The 12503-nt window shown below is 48.6% G+C and overlaps 1 protein-coding gene across 2 annotated transcripts in view; it reads right to left on the reverse strand.

The window, feature by feature from the left end:
• Positions 1 to 398: 398 nt before the first annotated feature.
• Positions 399 to 12503, reverse strand: part of RECQL4 (RecQ like helicase 4) — a 36174-nt gene continuing 24069 nt past the window's right edge. For both annotated transcript variants that reach the window (XM_081918647.1, XM_081918648.1), the window contains exons 17-25: positions 11388 to 11665; positions 10298 to 10435; positions 8677 to 8833; positions 7737 to 7866; positions 6083 to 6249; positions 3944 to 4130; positions 3117 to 3279; positions 2302 to 2410; positions 399 to 1482 (exon numbers count right to left, since the gene is read on the reverse strand). In XM_081918647.1, the coding sequence (XP_081774773.1) occupies positions 1361 to 1482; positions 2302 to 2410; positions 3117 to 3279; positions 3944 to 4130; positions 6083 to 6249; positions 7737 to 7866; positions 8677 to 8833; positions 10298 to 10435; positions 11388 to 11665 (1451 nt within the window). In that variant the 3' untranslated portion in view covers positions 399 to 1360. The remainder of the gene's footprint in view (positions 1483 to 2301; positions 2411 to 3116; positions 3280 to 3943; positions 4131 to 6082; positions 6250 to 7736; positions 7867 to 8676; positions 8834 to 10297; positions 10436 to 11387; positions 11666 to 12503) is intronic.

Consider the following 12503-nt stretch of genomic DNA (forward strand, 5'->3'; position numbering starts at 1 on the left):
ATCACTTTCTTCACAGAATGAGGTCAAGAGAAGTGCAATTCTGGCTGCCTCAGTGGGGGAGATGGGACGCAGCGCTCACTCATTCTATCAGCCTTGCTGGGGGCCTATCTGCATCAGGCACCTGCCTCTGATCTGCGCCAGCTGGTCATTACAGAAACCTGTACAGAAACCAGTGTGTGTTTCGGTTTTCCTCTTCCCTCCTTGTCTCTTTTCCCTTGGGTGTTGTGGGTTTATTTAATTCTAAGTCAGAGGATAGGGATTGTCTTGTTTTGATGGTACGCAAGCTGCTCTGGGAACCTTTTTGGCTGTAGAGTGGGGTGCAAATGCTCTAAATAACTACTACTACTATTAAATTCCTCACCTGTTTAGTTCCTGCTCAATTAGATGTGAAGGCAGCATAAATATTCTTTGTATATTTATTAAGGCAAATGTACAAAAAGGATATGGGGGAATTGAGAGAAAAATCAGTGCTAAATTAAGACGGTCAGTTCATGATCAATTTTATACCAATGCAAGCATTCCTCAGCTTATTAAAAAATACGTAAAAGGCCCCTCTATACAATGAAACAGGTTTATCGCAGGTGAAGAGGCGGGCAGCAGCCAAACATTTAAAGCATTATATTTCTAAATGCCATATAAAAGCAAATCCTCACAATTCTTTTATGGAAGAGGATCTGCCCATCAGTTCTTCAAGATCATGCCTGCTGACACCAGTCTCTCCTGTATGTCTCCCAATTGTATGTGCATGTTCTACCCTTAATCATGGGTCCTCCTTTTATACATATTTTATTATCATTATTTATTAAATCAACCTCCCTACCTCCAATGCTGGCACCCTGGAGGGAGGAGGGAAGGCATCCATTAACACACTTCAAGATTTGCAAAATATGTAGAACTCCAGATAATAAATAAAAATAATAAAAATTCCTAGAATATTAAACTTGGTGACCAGGATAAAGCTTGGGCGCCACACATGGTGTGCAAGGCATGCACAGAGACTCTTCCTTACATTAAAAAATATATTAAAAAATCAGGACAATTTTGTAAAAAATTAAGCATAAAAAGGAAGCTTTACATACAAAAATAGGAAAGGCTTGGAGATGAAAACAAGCCATTTCCCCCAAAACCTTTGCTTATTTCAGGGCAACAGAGAAGTCCATTCAGGTGCCCAGCTTTCCCATCTGCCTTGCAGAGAAGTTCTGCAAAACCGCAAGGGGAGCAGGAGGTGCTATTTTGGCTATGCTGGGATGATGGCTGGTCAGTTGCATCTTGCAGTTTGAGCAACCTGCACACAGGCTTGAGGGAACCGTAGAGCTCTGCTCAGGGCTTTCATCCCTGGAGATGGCAGTGCAGGCTCAGTTCAGTTCCAACGGATGATCTCTTCCGTGGCCATGCGTATAATCTTGTTGAAATCAAAATGTATGTACTTCCTCCAGAAACGCCGGTCTCTGCCATAAACCTGGGCCGGGTAGCGTGGGCTTCCTGTCCAAATGGAGAAAACTCAATCAGCCACCAAAAGAATTACAAGTGTTTGGTCATTTCTCAGAAAAACAGAGCAATGCCAGCCATTAGAGGGCCCAACAGAGCCTTCTACTTGGCCTACATTGCTGACATAAAGTTAAGGATTACCAGTTTTGTTCACTTTGCAACAGCCTTTGCCAAAGTAGTAGCCTCCAGATGTTTTTAGGACAACAAACATCAGCCACGCCCTGGGAGTTGGTAGTCCAAAACATCTGCAAGGCACCAGGTTGGAAAAGACTGTTCTACAGCACTATAGCAAATGTGATGCTCAATTGCCTTTGCCCTTAAGAGATCAGATCGTGATTCAGCAGAAATGCCCTCTGGAGGTTTTGGTGGATTTCAGCCTATGGTGCTGGAGGAGACTCTTGAGAGTCCCACGGACTGCAAGAAGATCAAACCTCTCCATTCTGAAGGAAATCAGCCCTGAGTGCTCACTGGAAGGACAGATCCTGAAGCTGAGGCTCCAAGACTTTGGCCACCTCCTGAGAAGAGAAGACTCCCTGGAAAAGACCCTGATGTTGGGAAAGATGGAGGGCACAAGGAGAAGGGGACGGCAGAGGACGAGATGGTGGGACAGTGTTCTCGAAGCTACCAGCATGAGTTTGACCAAACTGCGGAGGCAGTGGAAGACAGGAGTGCCTGGCGTGCTCTGGTCCAGGGGGTCACGAAAAGTCGGACACGACTAAACGACTAAACAACAACAACCTGTGCAGTGCCAGGCTCTGTGCTGATGCAAGAAGCAGAGCAGACCACGGAACGGCTGGAGAATTACATCCTCACCTATGCCGTGGAAGATTCTGGCCACAGCCCTGCCAGTGAACTTCTCGTCTTGGCGGAGAGACAGGAAGTTGCGGACGTCAGCTCGTATTTGCTCTTCCCAGTCCCGAAGCTGAAATTGGGAAGCAAAACATACTGGGAGTTTAGTTACTGATTTGAGCTGTTTTGTACCAAGTCAAATCACTGGATTCGTCTTTGCTCAGCATTGTGTACTTGATAATTGGAAGTGTCTCCAGAAAGGACTCTTTCCTACCTCTGGCTTAAAAGGGAGAAGAGAACTCACTTCTTTGCACAGGTAGAAAAGTGGGCAGGGTAAGGCTACTGATTATCTAGCTTAGAACGTCCTTTGGGCAGCAACTCAAGGTCTTTCCAGTCCCTTGCTGCCTGAGCCCTTTTTAAAATGGGAGATTTCTGCCTGCAAAGGACCTACTCTGCCACTTAGTTATGACCCTCTCCTTTGAAAAATAAGAGGAGTAGCAGGATTAGAACCCTCCCCGTCTTCAGAGCAAGTCCCTAACCACACATTAGTGGAAAGCACACAGTTAATGTGAACAAATATGCCAGAGGTTCACCTACCCACCCATCATTATCTCAGGAGATATTTAGAAAGCCTACTCAGACCCATATATAGTATTATGAAATGGATGAGGACCATGAAGTCCCAGGAGCATTGCAGGATTAGGGTACAGGAGACAGCGGCACATTGCCACACACGGTGCCTGACTGTGGCCACAATCTGGAGAAGCCCAAAAGAGATGCCTGTGTCATTCTATGCTTCAGTGCCATTAAGAAGAGGCGAAAAGAGCAGCTTCTCTCACTTTAATGTCTTGGAGGTCCTCAGCGCCCTGCTCTTCACTTGAGAGTGCAGGATCTGCCTCATCCGTATCCTTCTCAAAATAATCCAGCAGCAGAGACTTCAGCTGGGCGCTCTTCTCCTCGCCCCCGTGGTCACAGCACAAGGCACAGACGCGGAAAGCCACACTGCTCAAAAAGACGAGGGAGAGGGAATACTTTTCTTTTTGCAAATCTTTCTTAGCTGTAAAGGGAATCTGAAGGAGCGTCTCCACCCCCATCGTTCTGCCCAGACACTGAGGTCCAGCTCTGAAGGCCTTCTGGCGGTTCCCTCCCTGCGATAAGCAAAGCTACAGGGAACCAGGCAGAGGGCCTTCTCAGTGGTGGCGCCCGCCCTGTGGAACGCCCTCCCACCAGATGTCAAAGAGAACAAGAACTACCAGAGATTTAGAAGACATCTGAAGGCAGCCCTCTTTAGGGAAGCTTTTAATGCTTAATAGACTATTGTATTTCAATATTCTGTTGGAAGCTGCCCAGAGTGGCTGGGGAAGCCCAGCCAGATGGACGGGGTATAAATAATAAATTATTATTATTATTTGTACGAGTTAACACTTTATTATCCCTTCGGAAGGAGGCTTCCCAACTGGTGCCTCCCACCCCTTCTCAGCATCCAGCCAGTCCGTGACAAGCACCTGTTGTGTCCATTAAATGCAAGGTGGTTCTCCCTCCCTGTTAGAACAGGAGCTCTTTCTCCTCTCTCCTGCCACCAGACTGAACACATTGTTCTTTTGCCCAGCTTCTCACATGCAGCAGAGCCCACCTTTTAAAGTGGTGCCGGTTTGTGCCTACCCACCTCTGAAAGGCCTGGAAGCAGGCCTGCAGCTGGGAAAGGGCAGCTTTTTCGCGGCCCGTCACTCTCTGGTGCAGGAAGTCACAGACCGAGTCCAGCTCCTCATCGGTGAGATCGCCGTAAGAGCGCAGGTGGAAAGCAAACTGGCTAAATTCCACGAGGATCCCGCTCTTCCTAGACACATGGGAACCTGTGCCACAAGGGAAGGGAAGAATTAAGAAGAGGCCTGCAGCGGAATCAGGCCACTTGGTCCAGCATCCAGGTCTTACAGTGACCAATGAGGTGCCCCTTGGGGGAGGCCACAAGCAGGGCATAAGCACAGCAACAGCACTCAGAGAGCCAGTGTGGGGTAGTGGTTAAGAGCGGTGGACTCGTAATCTGAGGAACTGGGTTCGCTTCCCCGCTCCTCCACATGCAGGTGCTGGGTGACCTTGGGCCAGTCACACTTCTCTGAAGTCTCTCAGCAGCACTTACCTCACAGAGTGTTTGTTGTGGGGAAGGAAGGGAAAGGAGAATGTTAGCCGCTTTGAGACTCCTTAGGGTAGTGATAAAGCGGGATATCAAATCCAAAATCATCATCTTCTTCTCCTCTCCCCACTTGCAATTGCCAGCATCCAGAGGCTACTACTTACAGCACTAAAAGTAGAAACAAAAAAAATTCCTTCCAGTAGCACCTTAAAGACCAACTAAGTTAGTTCTTGGTATGAGCTTTCGTGTGCATGCACACTTCTTCAGATGTGCATGTATCTGAAGAAGTGTGCATGCACACGAAAGCTCATACCAAGAACTAACTTAGTTGGTCTTTAAGGTGCTACTGGAAGGAAATTTTTTTGTTTTGACTATGGCAGACCAACACGGCTACCTATCTGTCACTAAAAGTAGAACACAGCTGTTGCGGCTAGTAGCCACTGACAGTCTTACCCTCGCCGAGCCTGTCTGCCCTCTTTTAAAACCATTGAAATTGGTGGACAACGCTAGCATTTTTAGGAGCCCGCAGTTATGCACTGGGTGAAGAAGCCATTTCTTGTGTCTGAGTTCTGAATCTTCCAACATTCAATTTCACTGGAAGGTTAAGTAGAAATCATGCAAGACCCACTATCAGGGAGGCTGGTGCCACGTACGCCAGAGGGTAATCTGGCCACAAATCGGCAGGAACCAGTTTAGGAGGAACTGAATGGCTGAACAGGGACACGGGTGGTGCTGTGGGTTAAACCACAGAGCCTACTACTTGCCAATCAGAAGGTCGGTGGTTCGAATCCCCGCGACGGGGTGAGCTCCCGTTGCTCAGTCCCTGCTCCTGCCATCCTAGCAGTTTGAAAGCATGTCAAAGTGCAAGTAGATAAATAGGTACTGCTCTGGCGCGAAGGTAACCAGCGTTTCCATGCGCTGCTCTGGTTTGCCAGAAGCGGCTTAGTCATGCTGGCCACATGAGCCGGAAGCTGTACGCCGGCTCCCTCGGCCAATAAAGCAAGATGAGCGCCGCAACTCCAGAGTCAGCCATGGCTGGACCTAATGGTCAGGGGTCCCTTTACCTTTAATGTCTGAATGGTAGAGTGAAAAACAACTCCAGTTAAGGTGCAAGGAGGGCTCTGCATGTATAGTAAAAATAACTGGGTTGTGGATTCGTTTTCAAGGATTGTGGTTAGGTGAAGAGATGGTGGAGCAACAGGGGTGGCAGGCGGTTGGCTAGGAAATAAACAGCCAAAATGACACACATTTCCTCTGTATGGTGTGTGTTAATGGATACGCTCTCACATTCTTTTGGACTATGTCTGGCAAGGCATTGTGGAATAGTCTGACGAACTGGGAATTTGGTGCACCTTAAGCCCCCAAAGGGAGTTTTCTCCCACTGTGGCCCTGCTGGGTCAGATATTAAGAGGGTGGGGATTGCCTTGGAATCACAAGTTCCTCCATCCTTGTCACTCAGAAGGCCTTTGCCTCTAAAGAACAGCACCACCACCACCCCACCGATCCCCAACCTTCCAGCTGAGATTAAACAAGGGATGAGCGGCCAACAAGATGTGGCTTCTCTGCTTCCTTCCTGAACCAAGACTGGCTGGGGGCTTAGGCAGAAGGTCTGCTCTCTGGGATAGCTGTTCCCATCCCAGCCCACCTTAGATAGGCTTCCCACTGACTGGTTACCGTTCTGAGTGCTCCACTGCAGCTGACGGAGAGCTCGTTTCACTGGCAAGACCTCCCATCCCATGGAGTCGGCCAGCTCAATGACGTCAAACTCTACAGAGCTGGCATGGGCAAGGTCCACCCCTTTCAGGCGCTGCTGGGCCAGACAGACTGCGAGAGGAGGGCACCTGGGGGAAAGGGGAGGAAGAGAAGTCAGCAGGTGAGAAGTCCGTAGGGGAGCAGAAGAGGGTCTATTTATATAATAATAATAATTTATTATTTATAGCCCGCCCATCTGGCTGGATTTCCCCAACTACACTGGGCGGCTTCCAACCGAATATTGAAAACAATACAGCATCAGACATTTAAAAACTTCCCTAAACAGGGCCGCCTTCAGTTGTCTTTTAAAAGTAAAATAGTTGTTTGTTGCCTTGACATGTGCTGGGAGGGCGTTCCACAGGGTGGGCGCCACTACCGAGAAGGCCCTCTGCCTGCTTCCCTGTAACTTGGCTTCTCACAGGGAGGGAACCGCCGGAAGGCCCTCGGCGCTCAGTCTCCGGGCAGAACGACTGAGGTGGAGACGCTCCTTCAGGCATACAGGACCGAGGCCGTTTAGGGCTTTAAAGGTCAGCACCAACACTTTGAATTGTGCTCGGAAACATACTGGGAGCCAATGCAGATCTCTCAGAACTGGTGTTATGTGGTCTTGGCGGCCACTCCCAGTCACCAGTTTAGCTGCCACATTCTGGATTAACTGCAGTTTCCAAGTCACCTTCAAAGGTAGCCCCACATAGAGCACATTGCAGTAGTCCAAGTGAGAGATAACTAGAGCATGCACCACTTTCATCTGGCAAGCTTGGATTCAAGCACAGATGGAATGATCTGAAGAGTGCAGAGTTCAAATCCACCCCTAATAAATTATCATAATCATCAAGGGGACAGCCTCAGTTCATCCAGCGAAATTGATTCAAGAACGCAAGGAATACCCAGCTCCCCAGATACAATTAGGGCTCTGTGGGTACTCTCCCTGATCATGCCAGAGCTGCGGGCATCTGGCACAGTACGCAGCATTTTTCAAAAGGAGGCTTCTAGCCCTCATGTTTTCCAGCTGAGCTGTCACTGCAGCAATCTGTGTCACATCTGGGGACACCTCAGAAATGGGTTGGAGGACAGCTGTGCCAAACTGCCAGGGGGCTGCAAAGCTCTTTATGCTCCCTTGTCTGGCCCAGCAGGGGACGGAAGGAATTGTTATAACTATTATTATTTCGATTTGCATCCTGTTTTCCCATCAGGAACGATACTCGAAACAGCCTGTGCCAAAACAGCTATACAGCAACAAGCGATTAGAACAGCGAAACCATATGTGTGGGCGCACAATGACAAAACCTACAATTTATTGTATTGTTACAAGAGTGAGAATGAATCAGCTTCATGAAAATGTGCTTTGCTTGACTCCTTTAACCAGGCAACAAAATCTTCAGGTTTGCTTTAACGCTGAGGGTGTCATGCGACCCACAACAGATTCTGCACACACCCCCCCCAATAATCCAGACTCTTCCGTTGGGTTCTCTCTGGTTCCCTTAGACGCTTATCCATGTGCCATCATTTTCCCAGTGCTCAGTTTCCCCCAGGTCCCTGCTCAGAGTGATGCAAGAAGCCACCTTCCCCTCCGTACCTTTGAGCCACTGCCCGCAGCTGCTGGGGGCCACCGTAGCAGACCACCCGGCAGGAAGAGAAGGTGGGGTGCAGGAGCTCCACCCACTGGCGGGGGTGCAATTCCAGGTAGCACAGAAGCGTCTCTATACCTGGAGAAAGAAGAAAACTCTCAAGCTGGAGGGGGCATCTGCTGCTGCTGCTGTGCATCCATCTCTGGTGGAAAGCCTTTCATGGAATCATAGAAATTATTCCAAGCGTCATCTGGTCCAACCCCCTGAAATACTCAGGGAATGTTTGGCCCAACATGAGGCTTGAAGCCTCGACCACAAGATGAAGGGTATCATGCTCTGCTATTCTGAGCTATTTCACTCCAAACAAAATGCAAAGAAGTTTGCATTTAAGCTTGACATATAAAACACAGTCCAGCAGAGAGTGCCACTGGGACATCTCCCCCCCCCCCAATTTTACAATGAGGCAGAAGGATTGTGGGCCAACTTTGAGAGGAGCTCCACCTGGGCCCAGGGCAATGGGGCCCGAGGAAAAATGCAGGCACCCAGGGACTCCATCCCACTCCTTCCCTATTAACCCCTGTGTGGCCTAAAGAAAGGCAGTGTTGTGCAGTGGTTAGAGCACCTGGGAGAGACCACGGTTCAAATCCCCACTCTGTCATGAAGCTGACTGGGTGGTGGCCTTGGGCCAGTCTAACCTACCTCACAGGGTGGTTGTGGGGATTAAATGACAAGGATCTGGGAGAGACCATGGTTCAAGTTCCCCACTTGGCTAAGAACATCTTTGTGCATGAGTGTGCAAAAGGCTCGTGACCAGCAAGAGAAGGAAGCTGAGCAGCCACCAGCAAAGACACAGGGCAAGGGGTGGCTCAGCAGTTGTGGGGCAGGGGCTGGCCCTGTCCTCGTCCTCCTGTGGGAGCTGGAAGTTAACCACTGGTCTGGCCTCCTCACCTTCCTCTCGGAAGTCCAGGGCCTCCACAGTTTGCTGAATGGGGATAGCTCGCTCGTGCTTGTAACAGACCCGAGGACGGCTGTCGCCTGGATCAGGCTGCTCCTCACCGCTCCCTTCCAAGGCAGCCAACATCTCTGCATCGCCCACTTCACCATCCTAGAAGTGAAAATAATAATAATACATTTTTACTTATACCCTGCCCTTCCCGGTTCAGAAAACTGGGCTCAGGGCGGCTAACAACAAATTCAAAACACTTAATTGATACCACAAAAAACAGCATAAAATACAGTATAAAACGTGAATTATGATAAATTCAGAATTCAAAAATCAATTTAGGGGGGAAATCCATCCAATAAACATTAGATGATCCCCAGGGTTAGCTGGCTAAATTAGTCCTATTTGGGCCAGCGAGGAGACCAGGGGAGAATTAGCTGTGGGATCCCAGAGCGGGTAATCTTCATAAAAAGAGGAGATGGAGGGAAGGAAAGGAAATAAAAGATCAGGCTGAATTCAAATTGAAAGCCAGGCGGAATAGCTCTGTCTTACAGGCCCGTTGGAAGGAGGTTAAATCCTGCAGGGCCCTGGTCTCATGGGACAGAGCAGTCCACCAGGTCGGAGCCATCACTACAGTTCTATGACACTGTTCTGAATGGGTCCACAGGAGATTTAGAGCTAGATGGTTCAGCCCTGCGTGCAATTCATAAGCCTCTGAAAGCAAGCTGAAATGTGGGTTGTGTTTTGCAGGCCCAGAGAAGCATTTTTCAGGGTGCCTTGGGGGAAAAGGCTAGGAGTCAGCAATGCAGGGACACTAGAGCGCTCTTTACACAGCCGCAGTCCCAGAATCGGCTCGTATATCCACAAGACCTTGGAGGACCCAGAATGCGGTCCGTGCTAGCTGGTAAAAAGAGATGAGGGAAGCCAGAAAACCTATTTGCACGTAACTACCTGGCCTTGCGGGTGGCGCTGTGGGTTAAACCACAGAGCATAGGGCTTGCCGATCAGAAGTTCGGCAGTTCAAATCCCCGTGACGGGGTGAGCTCCCATTGCTTAGTCCCTGCTCCTACCCACCTAGCAGTTCGAAAGGATGTCAAAATGTAAGTAGATAAATAGGTACCACTCCGGCGGGAAGGTAAATGACTTTTCCATGCGCTGCTCTGGTTCGCCAGAAGTGGCTTAGTCATGCTGGCCACATGACCTGGAAGCTGTATGCCAGCTCCCTCGGCCAGTAAAGCGAAATGAGCGCCGCAACCTCAGAGTCGTCTGCGACTGGACCTAATGGTCAGGGGTCCCTTTACCTTTACCTGGCCTTGAGGCCTGCACTTCATTAAAGAGGAAATGTTAACTTCTGGTGTGGCAATTTTGCTTGTTTACCCTACGACAGAACTGAGTTGTTCATTGATCCTCTTTATAGGAGTTTGTAGTTTTTGTATATTGTTTTCCACTGCTTACTTTTATTGCTTTATGCCTTGCTCTGGGATTGAAAACATTCAAAGAGTGGGCAATAGATACTGCAAATGAAGAAGCGGCGACGGCTGCCACCACTTTTGACCCTGCAGGCCATCAGGGAGAACAACGCCACCCCAAGAGATCTCTGCCCTCCTCTCCACTCTCTCTCCTGACCTTGCTGAGCTCCTGCTGTTTCTCATGCAGCTCCTGGCACTTGCAGGAAGGGAAAACCTTCTGTACGAGCCTCTTCACAGTGAAGAAGTCAACCGTGTCAGCGTAGATGTGCCGTCTCAGCTCGTGCAAATCCTCGCCCTAGGGAGAGAGAAGGCCAGCCGTGTGACTTTGTGGGAGAAGGGGAAAAGGAGACAGACTGCAGGAGCTGCTGCCACCAGGCAGGAATTCCCACAAGGACCAACCTGTCACGGAGCTGGCATGGAAGGCTCCGGAGTTGAAAGAGGGGGAGAGAGACGGGCTGGTAGAAGAGGCAGCACTGGAAGAGGGATGGAGAGCAAGGGGAAGCCACTCAGGCGGAGGCAAGGCTCCCGATGTTAGCGAACATCAGCACCTCTCTACCAGCTCAGGCACGGAGGGAGAGGGAAGACCTGTTCCATCAGCTCAGGACAGGAGGGGGTTAAAACGCACGGAACAACGGAGGCGTTTGGGATTGCCCAAACTGATTTGCTGGAGGAGGAGCAGGAAGTTCCTATTCCCGGGATCTGCTATGGATGATTCAGATGCTTGAAGCGATGCTCTGTACCTTGTAAATAATGTACAATAAAAACTGTAAATTTTCGCACCTGACCATAAGACGCACCCAGTTCTTAGAGGAGGAAAACAAGAAAACAAATTTTCTGAACGAAACAGTGGAGGTATGATTTTTGTGGTTCATGCTGTGGCCACAGACATATGTGATTTGACGGTGAATTTGGGGTGACCCAATGCAAAAATCCTGAGGATCCATGTGGATCGGTGCTTTGTAACCACGTTTTTGTGCCATTGCGGCCCCACGAAACAGTGGGTGCGTGGTTTTTTTTGGTGCAGGCTGTAGCCATGGACATGCTACGTGATCTGATGGTGAATTTGGCTCCAGGGACCACACATATGCTCCGTAACACACACAGATATTTCCCCGTACTTTTTAGGAGGAAAAAAGTGCATCTTATGGAGCGAAAAATATGGTATGTCTCTGATTGAGCAGAGGGATTTATTGCGTAGGGCTCAACAAACTCATCACACAACCCGAGCAGAGTCCAGCAGGCCTTACCTCTGGTTGCAGGAAGAGGTGGCATTGGGCTGGCTTGCCATCTCTGCCCGCCCTCCCGATCTCCTGCACATAGCTCTCAAAGTTCTTGGGCATGTTGTAGTGCACCACGCCCCGCACGTCGGACTTGTCCAGCCCCATGCCGAAGGCCACCGTGGCCACCACCACCCGCAGCTGGCCGGACATGAAGTTGTTCTGCACCCGGCGGCGCTCAGCAGCAGACATGCCGGCGTGGTAGGCTTCGGCAATCCACTTCAGGGGGCGGCGGATGCTCTTTTTGGCTACGAGGAAATGGGATTAAAAAGAGAGAGAACAGGAACAAGGCTCACTTGACAGAGCTCTGAGAGGCTTTCGGTGCATAATAATAATAATAATAATAATAATAATAATAATAATAATAATAATAATAATAATAATATCTATACCCCACCCTCCCCGTCCAGAACTGCTCTCCAGCACTGGGAACTGCAGCTTCTTTCTGGAGAAACTCAACAGATGCAACTCCCAATGGCAGCACAAAATTTTATTTTATTTTTAATAACATAATAATAAACTTTTTTTTCTATCCTGCCCTCCCCGGCCGAAAATGGGCTCAGGGCAGCTAGCATCAAATATATAACATTCGTAGAAAATTAAACAATAATTAAATTACCTCCTAAAAACAGGTCAAAATCAAAGTCTAATTAGCTGGCTTTCCGCAGGGTTAGGGTTGGGATCAGTGAGTGCTCATCGGCCCACTGTTTACGGTGATTTTATATGGGCCTGTGAGAATGCTGGGAGGCCTCTTTCATATATATTTTTTTAAAATAAATAAATTTTATTAGTATTTTCCACACAACAACAATCCGAAAAATATCGAAAAATAACAATAAACACACAAAAACCAACATTTGAAAACTAAAGAAAACAACAAAAAACAAATCCCTATCTTTCAAGTTAATACTATAAACACTAAAACAACAAGACATTGACTTCCACCAATCCCACAGAACCTCCTTTATCTCTCATTGTGTCTTCCTGTTTTCCTTATCATCTCTATCCTAACATTTAGATATAAATCCCTCTTTCTTATCCTTTCACTTCACAAGGTTATTCCAGACTCAGCCAGATTTCTGTCCT

This window comes from Podarcis melisellensis, assembly GCF_964234715.1.
Source record: "Podarcis melisellensis genome assembly, chromosome: 7".
Classification (NCBI taxonomy): Eukaryota; Metazoa; Chordata; class Lepidosauria; order Squamata; family Lacertidae; genus Podarcis; species Podarcis melisellensis.